The sequence below is a fragment of the Triturus cristatus genome, chromosome 4_1 (genome assembly GCF_964204655.1).
Source record: "Triturus cristatus chromosome 4_1, aTriCri1.1, whole genome shotgun sequence".
Lineage (NCBI taxonomy): Eukaryota > Metazoa > Chordata > Amphibia > Caudata > Salamandridae > Triturus > Triturus cristatus.
In genome coordinates this window covers 896,006,022-896,024,191 of record NC_140585.1, presented here as the reverse complement: position 1 = coordinate 896,024,191, position 18,170 = coordinate 896,006,022, and the positions used below count along the sequence as shown (strand labels likewise).

The 18,170-nt window shown below is 45.5% G+C and overlaps 1 protein-coding gene across 2 annotated transcripts in view; it reads right to left on the bottom strand.

The window, feature by feature from the left end:
- Positions 1 to 18,170, bottom strand: part of SND1 (staphylococcal nuclease and tudor domain containing 1) — a 2,043,911-nt gene that overhangs the window by 1,869,967 nt on the left and 155,774 nt on the right. For both annotated transcript variants that reach the window (XM_085653683.1, XM_085653684.1), the window contains exon 8: positions 16,110 to 16,216. In XM_085653683.1, coding sequence (XP_085509809.1) covers positions 16,110 to 16,216 — 107 coding nt within the window. The remainder of the gene's footprint in view (positions 1 to 16,109; positions 16,217 to 18,170) is intronic.

Below are 18,170 nucleotides of genomic sequence, written 5' to 3'. Positions count from 1 at the left end.
CCCCTGATAGGAAGTCTCTGCTCACCAGCAATATTTTCTGCCAAGTGATGAGCCTTACAAGAAATGAGCGGGAGTCAAGGCACTGGGTCCTAACAGCAATACCATATGGATACCTGCACATCAATTTACTGTTCTTGGTTCATACTACAAGGTTGGCCTGGCCGGGATGGCAGCCCACGAGCACAATATTACTACAACTGCAAAAGACAGAAGACAAGGTGGTGTGTTACTTTCAGCAGTAATGCTAGTCTAAGGCCATGCTGATGGAAAACCGCAGTCTCCTCCAGTGACTGCAGGCGGTAATGCACGGTTCCCAAAAAGGAACCGTTATTAGGAGTCTTCTTTCCAAATGTAAGACTTAAGAGAAAAAAAATCATCAAAACATTTAACTGTAAGAACAGTAGCTTAGCTCGAGTAATATGCAAGATATTATGCCTGCCTCTGTTGAAAAGAAAAGAAAAAATCTTTAGCTCATGAATTCATGCCTCACACATCCTCTCTCTCAAAGGTTACATCCACAGAGTTAAAAGATGCATTTAGGCTTCATTTACTACAAAAAAAAAAAAAGGAATTTTTCGATGGCAGCAGCACGGCCATTTTTCTCCCAAGATTTACCATTCAATTTCCATTTTCTTGAAAATAATCAATTGTTACTGTCCAATTGCAGGACTATCTTGACTTTCGCCTCTGTAAGAGCTTACCGACGAAAGGATCATGTTTTTGGTGGTTCATGTCCATTAGGTTTAGCATGCAACCGTATAACTACAACAGTCTGCTTCCTTTAATTGAGGACACCTGCCCAGCGGGGAAGTAACTGCTGGTTTGTACTCCTTTGTTAAGGAGGCGGTGCACCGCCCATGGACCGCCAGTACTAAGCGAAGATTGCAACAAAGGAAACCGCCTTTGCAGTGTTTTTGGTTGCCCCAGTTAGAGGACAAATTTTAACAACTTTGAGATAATCAGGAAGTCCAACCTATAAGGTTAAAGCCACTAGCCTAAAATATTTAGCCAGTTAAAAAACCAGCAGCAGTATACAGCTGGCGGTTGGAACCATCCTTTCAGGGTAGACTGTTAGTGTGTGCTGTCGCTCAACACTTACGCGGCCCGTGGCTAGGCATTCTAGTTATCATTACATACTTCGATAACACGAAGGCTGTTGAGCCCTCCATAATTTCCATCGTCTGTACAAAAAGCACAAAACGTTCAGTGCACTATAGCTGCACGAGGACACAAAGATCTAACATAGGAAAAAATGGCAAATGGCCCTGGAGGCCTTTAGTGCAAATATAAATCAATAATATATGCAGATGTGCATTATGAAATATGCCATTTATTGCCATGGTTGAGTGTGGGGCTGCGCAATGAGCCACGAAAGGTGCAGTCTTGAGTGGGTCAAGAGGATCTCCTTTCCTCAATGAAAAAGGACTACTCTGGGTAATTCGCAAATATGGTTTATGCATTTTTCGTGTGGAATCCTGGAAACAAGGTACATTGAAGCGGCCTTGTGACTAAAGGGAGAGTTGCTTACAAGTGTGAAGTAACTGGAACAAGCAATTCGTGAGGAAATAAAGTGCATCACTATCAATTTCACTCTGCAGAAATAAACTGGAATTTGACCTCTGTATTGTAGTAAGAAATAAAATCGGGATACTATGGCAATATTAAGAGGAAAAAAAAAAAAAAAAGAAAGAAAAAAGTGTGCCACGACCCTTTGGGGAACAATACTTTTTGAATAATGGGCAGGGGGATCGCTCACCTCCTAGGTCATTTCTAGGCCCCCTTTACCCATGGCAGATTCATTTATAAAGGGGTGGGGGTGTGCAACCACCTCACTCGCCCACGCCTTGAAGAGGGCCCAGGGACCCCATCCAGAGGGGCTGTATTTAAAATTATGGGGGGGGGGGGGGGGTTGGCATGGGACACCGCCCTCCAAGTCAAACCATGCTATGGCCCCGGGGATCCCATTCTCTGGGGATGGTTCAGTGAGTGTCTCCAGGACCCAATCCCCCAGGAAATCGATGTTCCAATGCCAGTGAAAGTGTGGGCAGGAAGTCTTCTGTGCTCCGACCTGGCTGGAGGAGGAAGCTGCTACCGCCAGGTGGGAGCACAAATATTTCTCAGAAATAATTATTCCTAGCGGGACCAGGAGAAACGGTGCGCCTGCCAGTTGGGACCAATTTCAGCTCCCAACACACCTAGGATGAGCGTTGGCAGGACAGTAGTCTGGGTTGCTCGGGCCATTGGCCCGTCCCCCACAGCTTCCAACATAAAAATATGTTGGAGTGTCTGGGGGGGTGCTGGGGCACCCCAGTGAAACAAAAAATGTTGTGGGAAGTCCTAGGTGGGCAATGCAGCACCCCAGTCTTTAAAAAATAAACAAAGCAAAGTGTGTTGCTGGCGACGGGGTCCACGAGGCAAGCAATTGTTTTGGGTCCCCAATATATAAAAAAAGAAAATAATAAATTAATGAATGACTAGCAAGAGCTGTTCATTTATTATTCACTGCTTCTAGCAAGGAGTGACAAATAATGTCCTATTGCTTTTCAACACAATTTATTTTCTTGCTTGTAGTACCCCTAGAAGAAGTAGTGTGACCACCAAACATTTCTTAATGGTGTGTATGGAAGGTAAGGGGGGCTGCAGTGATTGAAGCAGCCCCCACCATAAAAAAAATACTAAGTGTACAGGTTCATCATATCCATGACCTCAGGAGAGGTTACGAATAGTTTCTTACCTGTCGGAGTAGTTTTGCAGCTTGAAGATCTTTCTGGATTCACTATGCTGTGCATTATTCCGCGATCTTGTGGTTGGGTCCGGATTCGTAGTCTTTCCTTTGTTTTTTTTTTTTTTTTTTTGTTTTTTGTAGCCCAGGTGGGCGTCGACGTACACCATTTGGTGCACCTCCCGTGACGTCGTCGTGCTTCCTGCGGAAGTCCCACCTTTGGGGCGCCATCTTCGGGTTCTTTTTTCCTTTCCTCTTTTTTTTTTTTTTTTTTAACCCTAGGCGATTGTTTAATCCTTCTTGTCCCTTTATCTGTATGTTTGTATTTGTTTGATCTTTTCCATTTTACCCCCTCTTCCTCCAGCCTCATCTTCCTGGCGGAGGTGGGTGGGTTCGCTAGTGAATCCAGAAAGATCTTCAAGCTGCAAAACTACACCGACAGGTAAGAAACTATTCGTTTTGCAGCGTGAATCTTTCTGGATTCACTATGCTGTGCATCGATTTTGTAGCGGTTTTCCTAGTTCTGTGGCGGCTGGGTGGTAGATGAGCGTTGGTCGTTGAAAATGTGCTGAAGCACCTTCTGTCCAACCTGTGCTTCCTTGTTCATCTGAATGTCCACGCAGTAGTGTTTCGTGAACGTGTGCACAGATACCCAAGTTGCCGCGAGGCATATGTCCTGGATGGGCGTGTTCGCCAGGAAGGCCACGGTGGCCCCTTTCTTCCTTGTGGAGTGAGCCTGCGGCCCCTCCGCTAGCTCCTGTCCAGCCTGTTTGTGGCAGAATTGAATAGTGAGGGCAATCCACCTTGCGATGGTGCCCTTAGTCACTGATCTACCCAAGAAGCTAGTAGCAAAGGACACGAACAGCTGTTTCGACTTCCTGAGTTCCTTGGTTCTCTCAATGTAGTGCATCACCGCCCTTCTGGCATCGAGGGTGTGCAGTGCCTTTTCTGCGTTTGTAGTCGGGTTTTGGAAGAAACTTGGTATCTGGATAGCCTGATTTATGTGGAACGCCGACACTACCTTGGGCATGAAGTGTGGGTCAGTTCTCAGGACAATTCTATCTTTGTGAATCTGAATGTAGGGTTCCTGCAGCGTTAGTGCTTGAAGCTCGCTCACCCTGCGTAGTGAGGTTATGGCCACCAGAAAGGCTGTTTTCATAGTCAACATCTGCAGTGTTGCCTTGTGAATGGGTTCAAACGGTGCCTTCATGAGCTCCGTCAGGACCACATTCAGATTCCATGCCGGCGGCGGCAACCTTTTCGGGGGGGCCATCCTTTTGGCTCCCTCCATGAATCTCCTCACCACCTGCGAGCTGAAGAAACTTCCACCTTTTTCACCTCTGGTGTAGGCCACGATGGCCGCTAGGTGTACCCTTAGTGAGCTCGAGCAGAGGTTACTCTTTAGAAGGTGTGTGAGGTACCTCAGTACTGTTGAGTCTCTTGTCATTCTGTTTTGCAGGCCCTTTTTCCGGCACCACACAGTGAACCTCTTCCATTTTGCGCTGTAGCATTTTCGTGTAGTTGGTTTCCTTGCCTCCCGTAGCACTCGCATCGTGCTCGGCGGCAATCTTAGGTGTGCGAACTCTAGGTCTTCAGGAGCCATGCCGCCAGGTTGAGGGTCTCTGGCTCTGGGTGCAGGACCTCTCCGTTTTGCATTGAGAGCAGGTCCTTCCTCCTCTCGAACCTGTATGGGTCGCCTTGTGCCATTTCTTGAATTTGTGAGAACCATGTCTGCCTCGCCCACTGCGGAGCCACCAGGATCAGGGTCATGTTGCTGGTTCTGCACTTGTCGAGCACTCTGTGCAACAGGGGTATCGGTGGAAAGGCGTAGGCAAATGTCCTCGACCAGCTTATCCATAGGGCATTTCCCTTGGATAGCTGATCTGGTTGCCTGGACGCGAAGCTTTGGCATTTTGCATTGTGGCGTGTTGCAAAAAGGTCTATTGTGGGAGTCCCCCATCTCCGGAAGATTTTCTCCGTCTCCTGGCCATTGAGCTCCCACTCGTGTGATGCTGAGGTCTGCCTGCTTAGCCAGTCTGCCTCCACATTGTCCTTCCCCGGTAGGTGAATTGCCAGTAGATCTATCCTGAGAGGTATGGCCCATCTCCAAATCTCCTGAGCTAGGGATGAGAGCGGGAACGACTGTGTCCCCCCTTGTTTGTTGATGTAGAACATCGCCGTGGTGTTGTCTGTTTGGACCAACACCCTCTTGTTGAACAGGTGCCTCTGGAATGCCTTCAGGGCTAGCAGGATTGTTTTCAACTCGAGGTAGTTGATATGGCGGACCGCATCTGCTGGGGCCCATAGACCCCTCACTCTGAGGTTGTCCATGTGCGCTCCCCATCCCTTCTGCGATGCGTCCGTGGTAATGGTCACTGTTGGGATTGGTGGTGTCAGGCTTCTCCCTGCTGTTATGTTGTCTCTGTTCCACCAAGGTATCTCCTCCTGCACTGCGTGCGTAACAACCACTAGATCCTCCCAGCTTCCTTTTGCTTGTGACCATTGTTGTTGTAGCCATTCCTGGAATGGTCTCATGTGCAGGCGTACATTCGGCACCAGCTGGATACAGGACGCCATCATCCCCATCATCTTGCTCACAGCCCTCACTGTCAGAGCTCGCCCCTTCTGGTAGAGCTTCGCCTCCTTCAGTAGAGCCTCTGTCCTCCTCTCGCTGGGCACTACTGTGCTGTTGCGGGAGTTGATCTTTGCCCCCAGGAAAATCTTCACCTGCTCCGGTTCCATCGATGATTTTCCCCAGTGGATCGAGAATCCCAGATTTGTGAGGGTGTCTGTTACGCGTTTTGCGTGCCTCTCTCACTTTCCGCGTGAGTTTGCCTTGACCAGCCAGTCGTCCAAGTAGGGGTAGACATGTATTCCCTGCCTTCGTAGGTGCGCCGCTACCGCCGACAGGCATTTTGTAAAGACCCTTGGTGCTGATTTTAATCCGAAGGCCAGGGTCGTGAACTGGTAGTGTTCTTGTTCGATGTTGAATCTTAGAAGGCCCTTGTGCCTTCTGTTTATTGGGATGTGAAGATAGGCATCCTTGAGGTCCACGGTGACCATGAAGTCCCCTTCTCTTATTTGTGGCAGAACCTCCTGCAGTGAAGTCATTTTGAACCTTTGCGTTCTGATGAACTTGTTTAGGTAACGGAGGTCTAGTATGGGTCTGAGGTCTCCGTCTACCTTCGGAACCACGAAGTAGTTTGAGTAGACCCCTTTGTTGCGTTCTCTGAACGGCACTGTCTCTATGGCTCCCTTTTGCAGGAGTTTCCGCGTTTCTTCTCTGAGTATTGCCAGTTCTTGGGCCGATCTCAGTCTTCCCCTTGGTTTCCTGTTTGGAGGTCTTTTCTCCAAATCTACGCAGTACCCGTACTGCACAACGTTCCGTATCCACTTGTCTGTGGTTATACGCCGCCACTCCTGAAGGTAGAACCTCAGTCTCCCGCCTACTGGTGTCGTATGCTCGTAGGCTCTTGAATTTTCTCTTCCCCCTGATGACCCTTTTTTGCGCCTCCCCCTTGGGGTCCTGGCGAGGGTAGGCGTCCTCTTGCGTGCTGAGTCACTTCGTCGAGGGCTGTTCGCCCCCTCTCCTCCTTTGGCCACGTCCGTTCCCTCTCCCGCGAAAGGACTGGCCCCGAGCTTGATATTGCCAGTTTTGCTTCTGCTGACCTTGTCCGTGACCTTCACCCTGCTGACCTTGTTGGAACGCCTGGTGCGACGTCCCCTGCTGGCTTCCTCCCCTACCGTAGGGTCTTCGAGGGATTTCCTCGCCTCATTCCCCTCAGCTGCAGGGCCCCCATGGACCTCGCCGTCTCGTTTTCTTTTTTCAGCTGGGTGAGCTTGTCGTCCACTGTTGCTCCGAACAGTGTCTCTCCATTGAAGGGGGTGCCAAGGATGTTGTTCTGCACTTCCGGTTTGAATCCCGAGATTCTTAGCCATGCATGCCTCCTCTCTGTGACCCCTATGGCCATGAGTCTTGCCGAAGTTTCTGCCCCATCCAACGCCGTCTTTATACAGGAGTTGGCGATGTTTTTGCCTTCATCTATCAGGTGATTCGCTCTCTGCCGGTATTCTTCGGGGAGGTGCTTTACTAACTCCCCCATCTCATCCCAGTGCTGGTATTGGTGTCTATTGAGGAGTGCATTTGAATTCGCCATGCGCCAGTGCATTGCGGCGTTCCTCTCGACCTTTCTTCCTGTGAGGTCAATCCTCCTGCTCTCCTTATCCGGGGGTGGGCCCGAAGTTGCTGGTACGTTGGCCCTTCTCCTGGCCGTGGAGGCTATGATGGAGTCAGCGGTCACACTACCCTTGATGTAAGGGGGGTCCAGGGAGGAGTGCTTATATTTCTTCTCTGTCCTGGGCGTGATCGACCGGCAGGTTGCAGGTTCCTTAAAGGCTTCTCTCCCCTGATTCATCACGCTTTGTAGCATGGGGAGGAACTGGCTCCTTGTCTGGATGGGGAGCAGTGTCTCGACGAGAAAATCGGCTTTCGGTTTCTCCTCGTCGAGTTTGACGCCGAAGGCCATTGCTGCGCTCCTGACCACCATATTGTAGACCCCGATGTCGTCGGGTGGCGAAGGCCTCGAAGGGTACGTGTCCACGGGCTCCTCCGGGTTTTCGGTGTCGAGATCGTGCCATTCGACGTCGTTGCTGGTAGATGCCGCCGATTCGTAGAACGACCGTTGGTCTTCTTCCTCGGCTTCTCCCTCATAATAGGGCTCTTCTTCCTCTTCGAGTTCCCTTGTCAGCCCTTCGGCGTCGAACTCGTCTTCGACCTCCTCGACGTCCGCTGATGGAACCGTTGGAATCTTGAATTCCTTCATTTTGGCGTCGAACTCCTTTCTTTGAAGGATGTTCTCCATTTCGGCCTCGAGCCGCCTCTTCTTTTTTTCCATCTCGGAGATGCTTTTGGCGTCGACCGCGGGTCTTTTCGATGAAACTTGCGTTGACGTCGAACGTTCTTTCTGCGTCGATCGGCCCGTTTCATGGGATGCTTTCGACGACCCTTGCCTTTCGGCGTCTTTCGGCACCAGGGAGTCCTTATCTAAGGATCCGCTCGGCCTCTTGTCCGTGGTTCCCCCTTTGGACGTCGAAGTTTTCGGCGCCGGGGCTCCCTTCGTGGACTTTGACTCAGATTTTCTCGAGTCACCCTCGTGTTGTCGAGGTACTTTCTGTTTTGCGCTCGACGATTCTCTTACCTCGTCTTCTTTTTTCTTGTCGGTCTCTACGACCGTGAAGTTTTCGGCTGTCTCGGCAACGTTGTCCTCGTCGTCCGAAGAGAGGCCCAGAGCGTAGAGCGTCGGGGGTTTCCCCTTGCCATCCATGCTGGCGTTGGCCCTTCTCTGCCGCTCTCTCACCCTGAGTGTCTTCGGCGCGAAGGCTGAGCAGGCGTTGCAGTCGATACTCTGGTGATCGACCGGTAGGCAGAGGTTGCAGACCGGATGCTGGTCTCTCTGCGCGAACTTGTGGTGGCAGTTTGGGCAGAACTTGAATGGCGTCTTGTCCATTGCGCTCAGGGTCTCTGAGCGTGCATTCTCCAAGGCCGTCGAAGAAAAGGGCGCTGGTCCTCCTTTCTTCGCGCTCCTGATGAAATCTTTTCCTTTCCTGATATCTTCTAGTGTTTCTATCGATGAAACTCGCTTTTCTTCCTTCTTCCTTCGAGTGTAATTCTGGAGCTTCCCGATGACGATCCAGACCCAACGGCGGAAAAAAGAATCTGAAGATGGCGCCCCAAAGGTGGGACTTCCGCAGGAAGCACGACGACGTCACGGGAGGTGCACCAAATGGTGTACGTCGACGCCCACCTGGGCTACAAAAAAAAAAAAAAACCAAAGGAAAGACTACGAATCCGGACCCAACCACAAGATCGCGGAATAATGCACAGCATAGTGAATCCAGAAAGATTCACGCTGCAAAACCATATTTATTCCATAGCACTACTAGCTGGAGCCCAGAGTCCCCTTGCAGTTGGATATAAGGCTGCACTTTGTAGCTTAAAAAATGTTTTTGAAAAAGGCTAAAGACATGTTGGTCTTAAAACAGTTGTTACAATTTTTAAATGACAATGACTTATTTACTATTGTAAAGTGTTGATATGCTGACCTGTTCATAAAGCCAATAGGCCCAGTGGACCGACTGACAAAATCAGTAGATCTGCATTACTCAAAATGACACCCTTTATATTGTATTATCAGTCAGCCATGTGAACCAGCAATGGTTTTGGTGCCCTGCGAACAGATGCTTACAAAGTAACACACACATATGTGTGTTACTTTGTAAGCATCTGTTCTTATGTAGTGCTGTAGACTTACAAGCTGTGCATAAGTCCGCCATCTAGTGTTGGGCTCTGATGATTACAAGATGCTTTTGTTCCACAAAGTTTTTTTTTTATTTTACTCAGGTTGTGTGACTCCTCTTGGTAATACTGCACAAGGTCATCGACACAATCTTCAGATTGTTTTGCCGTAGGTAGGTGAGAATGTAATAGTGAAAAGTACAGCAATGTGATGGCCATGCAATAGTATGAAGTATATAAAGTATGTGAACTTGCAACCTGCACAGGGTTGTTTTGGGGAGGAGGGATGGGGCATGTGAATCTACAGAACTACATGCCAAAAACCGATGCCAACACTAAGTAACATAATCCGTTCCAGGCATGTGTGCTGTAGATACACATGCTGTGCATAAACTGTAAATCAGTCCCTCTCCCCAAGCAGTGGTTAACCCGCGAGGGTTGCAGTTGCTTGAAAGAGTCCTTAAGACTGCTTGACCAATATTGGCTTGTTGGCGTACAAAACATCCACACAATGTTTTGTAAATGTGTGTGGAGTGGACCATGGAGTGCTTTGCCAATGCCAGCAATGGGAATGTTTTCTAAAAAAAAAACATAGAAGCCCCTACTTTCCTTGTGGAATGATCTTTAGGTAAAACAGGTTAAAGTATTTTAGCTTTTGCATAGCAAGTTTGGATGCATTTAACAATCCATCTTGAAATTCTGGATTTTGAAATGGCCTGGAGGTGGTGGAAAAGCAGTAAATAATTGCTTTGTCTTTCTGAATGTTTTAGTTCTGTCAATATAATACATTAGTGCTTTTTTAGCATTAATGTGTGTAATGCTCGCTCTGCGACAGAATCTGGTTGCGAGAAAAACACAAGTAATTCAATGGATTGATTAATATGAAAACTGGATAGTACTTTTGGAAGGAACTTAAGATTTGTTCTGAGTACCACGACCCCCGACAGGTGTTAAGTGGTCTGAGGGAATGGTAAGGAAGTAATTGTTTATTGTTAATGTCTGCGGGTATTATTTCCCAGACTTCTTTCTCTAAAATGGTTTCCTCTATAGAATGATTTTGTACTAGAGGTGTGTCCGTGACTTTTATATACTGCCTCCAGTGTCAGAGGTGGCAACTCGCTTATAGGTAGGCCTCCGAAAGGACTCCCAATATTTAGTTGTTTGCAAAGCCCCAATAGATTTGTGTCCTTTTAAATTTTTTCTAGGGCGAGTCAAACTGAAGTCCGAAAAGGTGTTCTTTGTCCAATGGTACATGTAAGATTGCCTGTTGTACCTCTGGTTTAATTCCTGAGACATGAAGCCATTCATGTCAACGTAATAGAATGCTAGTTCCATCCCCCAGCAGCGCTATCTGCTGTGTCTAAGATACATTTTGTGGAGTTATCAGTTTACCTTAATTTGCAATTTCCTGCCCTCTTTTGTATGTTCCCCTGGGAGGTACTGGAGGAGCCCCTACATTTCGTACCAATGGGCCCTCTCTTTTTCTACCTAATAGAGCATTGCTATTAGCTCTGTGCCAAAGATTAGATGCTTGGGCAGCTACCAGTTTTTCAGAAGCATCTATTAATTTAAATTTCTTGTCCGGAGGTGGCACCTCTCCGGATGTTTGAGAGTTGGCCCTTTTCCTTGCATAAGAGACAACTAGGGAGTCTGGTGTTAACTGACCCCTAATGCAAATAGGATCTGAAGGTGCAGCCATATATCTTTTGCCAATACGTAGTGTTATAACTGTAGACTTGACAGGGTCTTTAAAAACGTCCTCGGTTTGGTGTACCATACATTTTAAGAGTCGTATGTATTGTGCCCTCTTTTGAGTATTAGATAGGGTTTCAAAAAGTAAGTCCTCTTCTGCATTCTGAAGATGGGATCTATGACCATGCACAGTATTACCAAGAGGAGGAGTCCCACAACCTTGTGACTAGAAGGAAACTTCTTGGAACAAAAAACAACTTCTAATCATCCGAGCCCAACACTAGATAGCAGACCTATGCACAGCATGTTTATGTACAGCACACATGCCTCGAACTATGTGAGATATTATATATATATATATATATATATATATATATATATATATATATACACGTATATAAAGAGAGACAATGAGAGAGAAAGAGGACATGTAACAGGGAACTGTGTAATATGGTGTAATAAGGGCTTATATCTGGGGCCTTAAACCACAAGATCTATGTCGGAATGGAATGTAAATAACATCAAAACCACTAGATGGTAACAGGCACATGTTACACAAGAAATTGGTTACTTACCTGTAACTTCAGTACTCCAGCATTGACATCTTTCATATATTCATATATTCACACGCTTAAATCATTCCCTGTCATCAGGCCAGGGACCACTGGTAACTTTAAACAGAAGTAAACCATGTTAAAATGGTCATATGCCTCAGTGCTTATTTAATACCAAATCCACCTAATTTGAAATGACCCAAGCTTCAGCCAATGACGTGGTAGTGATGGCTCTCCTACTCATCCTAAAGGCCATACTAGCTCAGATTTCATTGCACAAGTGTGAGGAGTATGACAGAAGTGAGCCTTTGAGGGGCGGAGGGGGTCGCATGCGAATATAATAAAAATATTAATGCTGAGAACTGGAGTAATAGATATGCAACTTTCTCCAGCATTGGATCTTTCATATATTTACACATTTTAATCAAAACAGGAAGCAGGCTCTTTACTGAGAAAAGTTGTGTAAAACTGCCTGCCCATCAGCTACTGCCTCCACATCCAGAAAGTAATGTTTGGTACATGCATGCCTACTCTTCCATAGTTCTGCTTGTCAAATAGCTTGTACAGGCACTCTGGTATAAACAGCAGTAGTCGTCACTATGATTGTAGTAGAATGTGCCTTCATTCTAGCCAGGAAAAGACGTTTTGCCTTGTTTTGGCAGAACTTGAAGCAGGTTGACAGCAAATGTACAACTTGTCTATGACTTGTTTGGACAGTGCCACCAACAAGGTGATGTATGGAATGCTTGAATTAATTTCAGCCACTGGCAATCACCTGGAGCTGCATTCTAGTCCATCTTTTATTAGGTACAGGCAGGATGTGGCAGTTCGGGCTGGACTGCTCCTATTTGAGAAGGGCCAAGGTTGATTTGAATGTGGCTGGGTAAAAAATGAAGTGGTACGGTGTGCAAAAAGAAAAGGATAGTGCGGGATTGCGGCCAGAGTAATTACCAGTGGCTGAGAATAATGCGAGTCAATTCATCACTTTTTTGTACGCTTCTGTTAGGACAGTAGGCAGACTCTTCCTAGATGGCTGAAAGACGCAAACAACTTGTCCAAGTACATTCTAATGCACCTGCACACATCCAGCTACTGCATACATTTCTCTGTTGACATTGGATTAGGGAAAAGGAACGAAGAAACAGGTACAAGGAAATTAAAGTCTGTAGGAACATTTGGCTGGAACTTTGCAATTGATTGTAGGATGACTGTCTTGGTAAATCAAAGAAAGGGCTCTTATGGTAAATGCTTGCAACTATCCTGCCCTTTTTTATGCTGATGTGAGGACAAGCAATATCTCTGCCTGCCAAATGATGAAGCATTGAGTTTTACTCAGTACCGTGTACAGCTCCTGTTGCATGGGGGTTTGTAAGCAGTAAAGAAGAGAGTCTTAAAGAGAGCATTATAAATTGTTTCAGAATTTTTGAAAATGCCAGGATGAGGAAATGTCTGTTCTTCTAAACATGAAAACGATGCAACATGGTCACTAGCTGAAGAGTATTTTAGACCACTCTTGGCCAAGTCCCACCAAGTACTGGATGGTGCTGCATGAGACTGGATTAAAGCTCCTGTCTTTGCACCATTTGCTGAAACTGTTCCCACTTGGCGCTGTAGTTTATAGTTGCTGGTGTGCGTGCCTGCACCACAATGCTCCTGCACTCTGCTGGAATGTCCAAGTGGCCAAATTGTAGGTGTGCAGGTATCAGACTGTCTTAGAGACAGGAGTTGTGGTGGAGTATCGCCGAATTGTGTTTCGAGAGCAGAAGAGGGCAAATTGTTCGCAGGATTGCTGGATATATAGCCAGCCTCAAAGGTTATGCATCTGTTCTGGCAAGGCCTCAATGGAGCTAGGAGGACCATGGCCCACGATCCACCTTTGCCTTATTCACTACCTTGGTGATTAGAATGAACTGAGGAAAAGCATATGCGAAAACATTCAACTAGGTAATCAAAAATGGAATTGCCCTTGAAGTCAGTTTTCTAGAAGCCAAATTTCTTGTTCCACGAAGTGGCAAACGGATCTATTCTAGGTCAGCCCGATATGTGGAAGTTGTAATCCACTTTGAGCCTTATTGGACCAAACCGTGCTGCCCCATGAGTCAGTCAGCTCTTTTCCTTCATTGTGGAGTTCCTGCTGTATGGGTCTCATCCTGAAACTGTAAAAGGCTATCTGCCAATGCAAGACAGCATCAGGCTTGGAGTGACTTTAACAATCTGACAGACTGTTTTCTTGGACCAAAATGTTTTCACCATCGTTTGTAGATTCACTATTTTTTCTACTGAAGGGAAGTTTTTAGCTATGCATGTGTCCAAGATTTCTCCTAAGAACTGAAGTCTTGTCGCTGTGCTGACACAGGATTTTTTAATGTTCAGCATCAAACACAAATTATGGGGCAGGATTATTCATGCAGTTTTAGAGTTATATGCCTCTTCCTCAGATGGAGCTTTGACGAGGCATTCGTCCAAGTAGCTTGTGGATCGCAACTATCATTGCCAGTAACCTCGTGAAAATCCAGGTCACTAAAGTGAAGCGCTTTCAATTGTTACTGCTGCCTCACCGCTAGGAAAGGGTTTTTCCTGTGGTTCTGATGTATGGGTATGTGAAAATATGCACCCTGAAGATCCAAGGAAGTTAGCAATTCTCGATTCTGGTGCATAGGAACTCCATGTACAGTCAGCAAACCGAAAAGATCGCTTTTTCAGAATTGTTTTCAGTTCTTTAAAGGTCTCTTAAAGGTCTCCATTGTTCTGGCTTTTTTTTATTAAAAAGAATATTTAACTGGGACAGTTTGAGATTCTCCTCCTCTCCTGAAAGGAAGGATACATGGTGCAACTCCCACAAGTATTGATCTTTCCTTGCTTGATGATTTGATGGTTTCTGTACAATATCAAGGCTATGTCTTGAATTAACTTTTGGAAGCACCCAGTAGTCTGCTATGGACTCCCAAAGCATGGGCAAAAGATTGAGCTTTTTCCATTGACTGGACATGCTTAGCATGGCAGAGAGGGAGGGCTGGAGGAAGATTGGGATTGCAGCTTGAGAGTCCAGCCTACTTCTGGTTGTTCTGGGTGAAAGGCTGGGAAGCATCCTTCTATCTAGAAATCCTACCGTAGCTTTGTCTTTATCTCGAATGAATGAATAGCCCTGGTCGTATTCCCCTTGCCCGGAGAAGTAATAGGTTTGTGTTTTAACACCATACACAGTGAAACCTCCTTTGTATGCTAGCAGATGTCTAGAGCGACAAAACAGTTAAACCAGGGTGCCTACACTGCAAAGCCGCAAGAGAATGTGCCTTGTCCGAGTCAGTTGATATTTTGTAGGATATCTGCCATAAGATTCACAAAAAGGGTTTACCCATCAAATGGCACGTCCAAAATCTTGGATTGAACTTTTGTGCGGAATTCTAATGAGCAAACGAATCCCTGCCAGTTGGGAGCTTGCGTTAGCCACGTTTCATATGCTACTAAACACTGTTTTGGGGACTATAGCCATTTTAACATGGTTTACTGCCATTTTAGTTTATTGGGGAACACTCCTCTGTTCACAGGGAATTATTTAAGCATGTGAACATATGTCAGATCCAATGCTAGAGAAGTAACCATTTACTAGTTTTTAAATATGAGGTATATTTGACGGCATTTATTCAGATAAATGTTTATTGAAAATAATAAAATGTGAAATATAAGCTTTGGGAGTAAAAACCGAATACTGCTTAGTTTTGTAGTTCTGAAAGTATCCTACATATTAAGCTATATTTCAGTAAAATTACCACCTCCTTTTTAAACAAGTTTCCCTCATATGGCCTCAAGTACTGTACCAAATCCAATTACAGAACCTCCTTTTTATGCCGGGCGCAATCAGCCAAATTGTTAGCCAATTCAGAACACTGCTTTGAGCAGCAACTCAGCAGGATTCACACTAGACCAAGCACTAGCCTGGAAGATCGTCCTTGTAAATTGATAAGTATTGCCCTTCTCTCCCAACATAATTGTAGATTTAACTCTTTGAAGAGCAATAGCCTTGGTTTTCCCAAATCAGAGTTTCTTCAGGTTTTATTCTAAAGCAAGTTTTTCCAGCTAGTAAGGAGTCGGATGCTGGACTTCTTTTCAGGCATCAGAATTTATATAGTTATTGGCCCACTTAATTCACCAAGAATAATGAATACACTTTTGTACAATGCATTCTGGAATAGCCCTATGTGGTTGTGACCAAAAATTCTGGAAACCAGTTCTTAAGACCAGTTTCGTCAAACTGGTTTCCATGAATTTTTCTCGTTGGATAGCATTCACCAGGTACACCAAACAAAGCAGCCAATGCTTGTGCTTGGTGAAAATGTTTTCATCAACAGTTTGTTTTTCCTTCTGTGGATTGGGGGGGGGGGGGATTGGTAACAGGACTTGATGGGGAGAGAGGCACACCCTGTCCTTTTTAACATGAAGCTTTTAACCCATCTTCTCCCCACTTCTTACTCTACACCTCCCCCACCTGCTTAATACATATATAAGACTCCGGAACATGTATATAAAGTAACAAAAATAGCAACCACAATTGATTAGAGAAAGGCTGCTGAAACGAGTTACCGTTTTTTTATTGCCAATAAATCTGTATTCACAGCGAACCAGAGCGTGCTGGAGTCTGTCTAAATCTACTGGCAGACATTTGGAGTAGATATATATATAGATATATATATTGCGAAGCACTCCTTCAAAGCCGCACCTTCTCGCTGGCAGCGCACTTAACAGAGCACGGACCACGGGATTCTTAAAATACTGCTTCGTTTATTTCTGTCTTCTCACAAACACATTTATTTTTAACATGGGAGAGGGCAAGAAAATCCAACTTTACCTTTCTGCTGCTCGCAGCTTCTCCGCTCCCTGGGTGTATATGGCAATGGACCAGTCTACGCAGCGGGCAAACCCTTCTTTTAACAGCAGTTCTGTGATGTTGCCATTCTGAAAAGAACATGGATGAAAAATTAAGTTATGCTTTTTGCCATTTGAATGATTTACTTCAAGTCTCAAGGAGCATGCAAGCTGAACGGTGGGGGGGGGGGGGATAATTTAATAGCTTTCAAATTAACTGTTTTTAACTTTGTTTTTTTAGAAGGAGAGAAGAACTGTAATGAGAATCTTTTGAAGGAGAAATCCACAGAGATGAACATTAAACAGCAAGTCTAACGCCAAGGAAGCAAGTTTGACTGAAGTCGAACGCCAAGGAAGCAAGTTTGACTGAAGGGGAACTGACGAGTATTTTAAAAGCAAACAAAAATTTGCTGATTAGGCGATTGAAGTCCACAAGGTTACCAGGTGCATGTTCTGTCTAGATTTCTTAGAAGAATCTTGAACAGGCATCTATCTACCCTAAACTAGGTGGGTGCCAGTGAAGGGTGTTTAAATTGCACTTTAAGTGTACCAAAAAGTGATGGATGGAATGCTTGAATTAATCTCAGACACTGGTAATTACTTTTTTGTATGCTTCAGTGTGACAGGTATGGCCAGACGTGGGTCCAGTGCACACTGTGCCACTGGAACCAAGATGCACCCATCTGACGGGCCCTAATAAGGGTGAAAACGGTCTTGGGTTGCTTGTTTTCCGGTTCAGGAAGGACCTGGCCTGGCAGTTCGGGCTGAACTGTTGCCAATGGAGCAAGGTCAAGACTGATTTGCTTATGGTGAAGACCAACCTGAGGTGGCATGCTGTGCAAAATAATCAAGGACTGGGATCTAGCCCTACATAATTACCGGTGGCAGAGATTAATACAAGCATTGCATCAGCCACTTTTTTGGTATATTTCACTGGGATTTTAAAGTAGCCTTTTACTTCGCTCTACAGCTGGCACTTGTAAAGATTCTACCCTTCGATTTCAACAGGGCTTCAGATCTGATTGAAGAGTTCAGTCCCCTACGATCAGTGTTAATTTGGGGTAAATGAGGTTTGGGTGACAGACCAGTGTTCAAAAAGTCTGAAAGAAGCAGTTCACATTTCTGAAGCAGCTGATAGATGTGAGACTCGAAAGGGACGTTAGACAATATTTTGACTTACTAATTTGCTAGTTAGGGGGATCTTCAAGGTTTTCTAACGTGCTTTTGAACGAATAAAAATGGATTTACACTTTCGGGCTTAGACACCATTTTCATCCATTCATTTCTGAATATAGTAGGGGGTCTGGAACTGAACGGTGAAATCAACAACATCATACAGTAGGCACATTTACTGCTGTATCTCTTTATAAAGATGGAAACGTCTCTCTGTAGAACAGAGGACATCATCGCTCAGGCGCAGACTAGGAGCGTGGAGGCAGCCTTCATAGACCCTGAAAAAGATAGGGGAAAAGCTAATGATACCGGAGGAGGGCAATAAGGAACTTTAAAAAAAAGTTCTGGCCTGGAAGAATAAAATCTGAGTGAATAATTCAAGATCCTGGCAGCTGATTAGAGAAGCTGTTAGAAGAATTTGTCTCTCCGAGACCCACAAAGCAGAAAGTCCCAGCTCAACCATCAGCAAAAAACAATGAGTAGCCACCAAATGGGACTAAATATCCAACTACCAGAGTAATCTGCAAACATCAGACTGGAAGGTGTCAACAAGTAGCTGCATTATATTACGATTTACACTGTGGAAAGAATGAAACGCAATTGCTGGATTTGATTTTAGATCCAGCATGCTGTTTTTCAACCTTTCCCTACACTCATGCTTGTTTCACAATATTTCACATTAGAAAATAAGCCAAATCTATAGTTGTAGCGAACCACTAATATAGGACTACGTTTTGTGTGGTTAGTGGATGGGGGTGAGGTAGTAATCCAACCTCATTTTCAAGCTCTTTAGATAGCGTTGGAAGGATAAGGCAACATGGCTTCCAATAAAGAGGATACAGCCAAACTGCTCCAATGAGTAGGCTTTCTC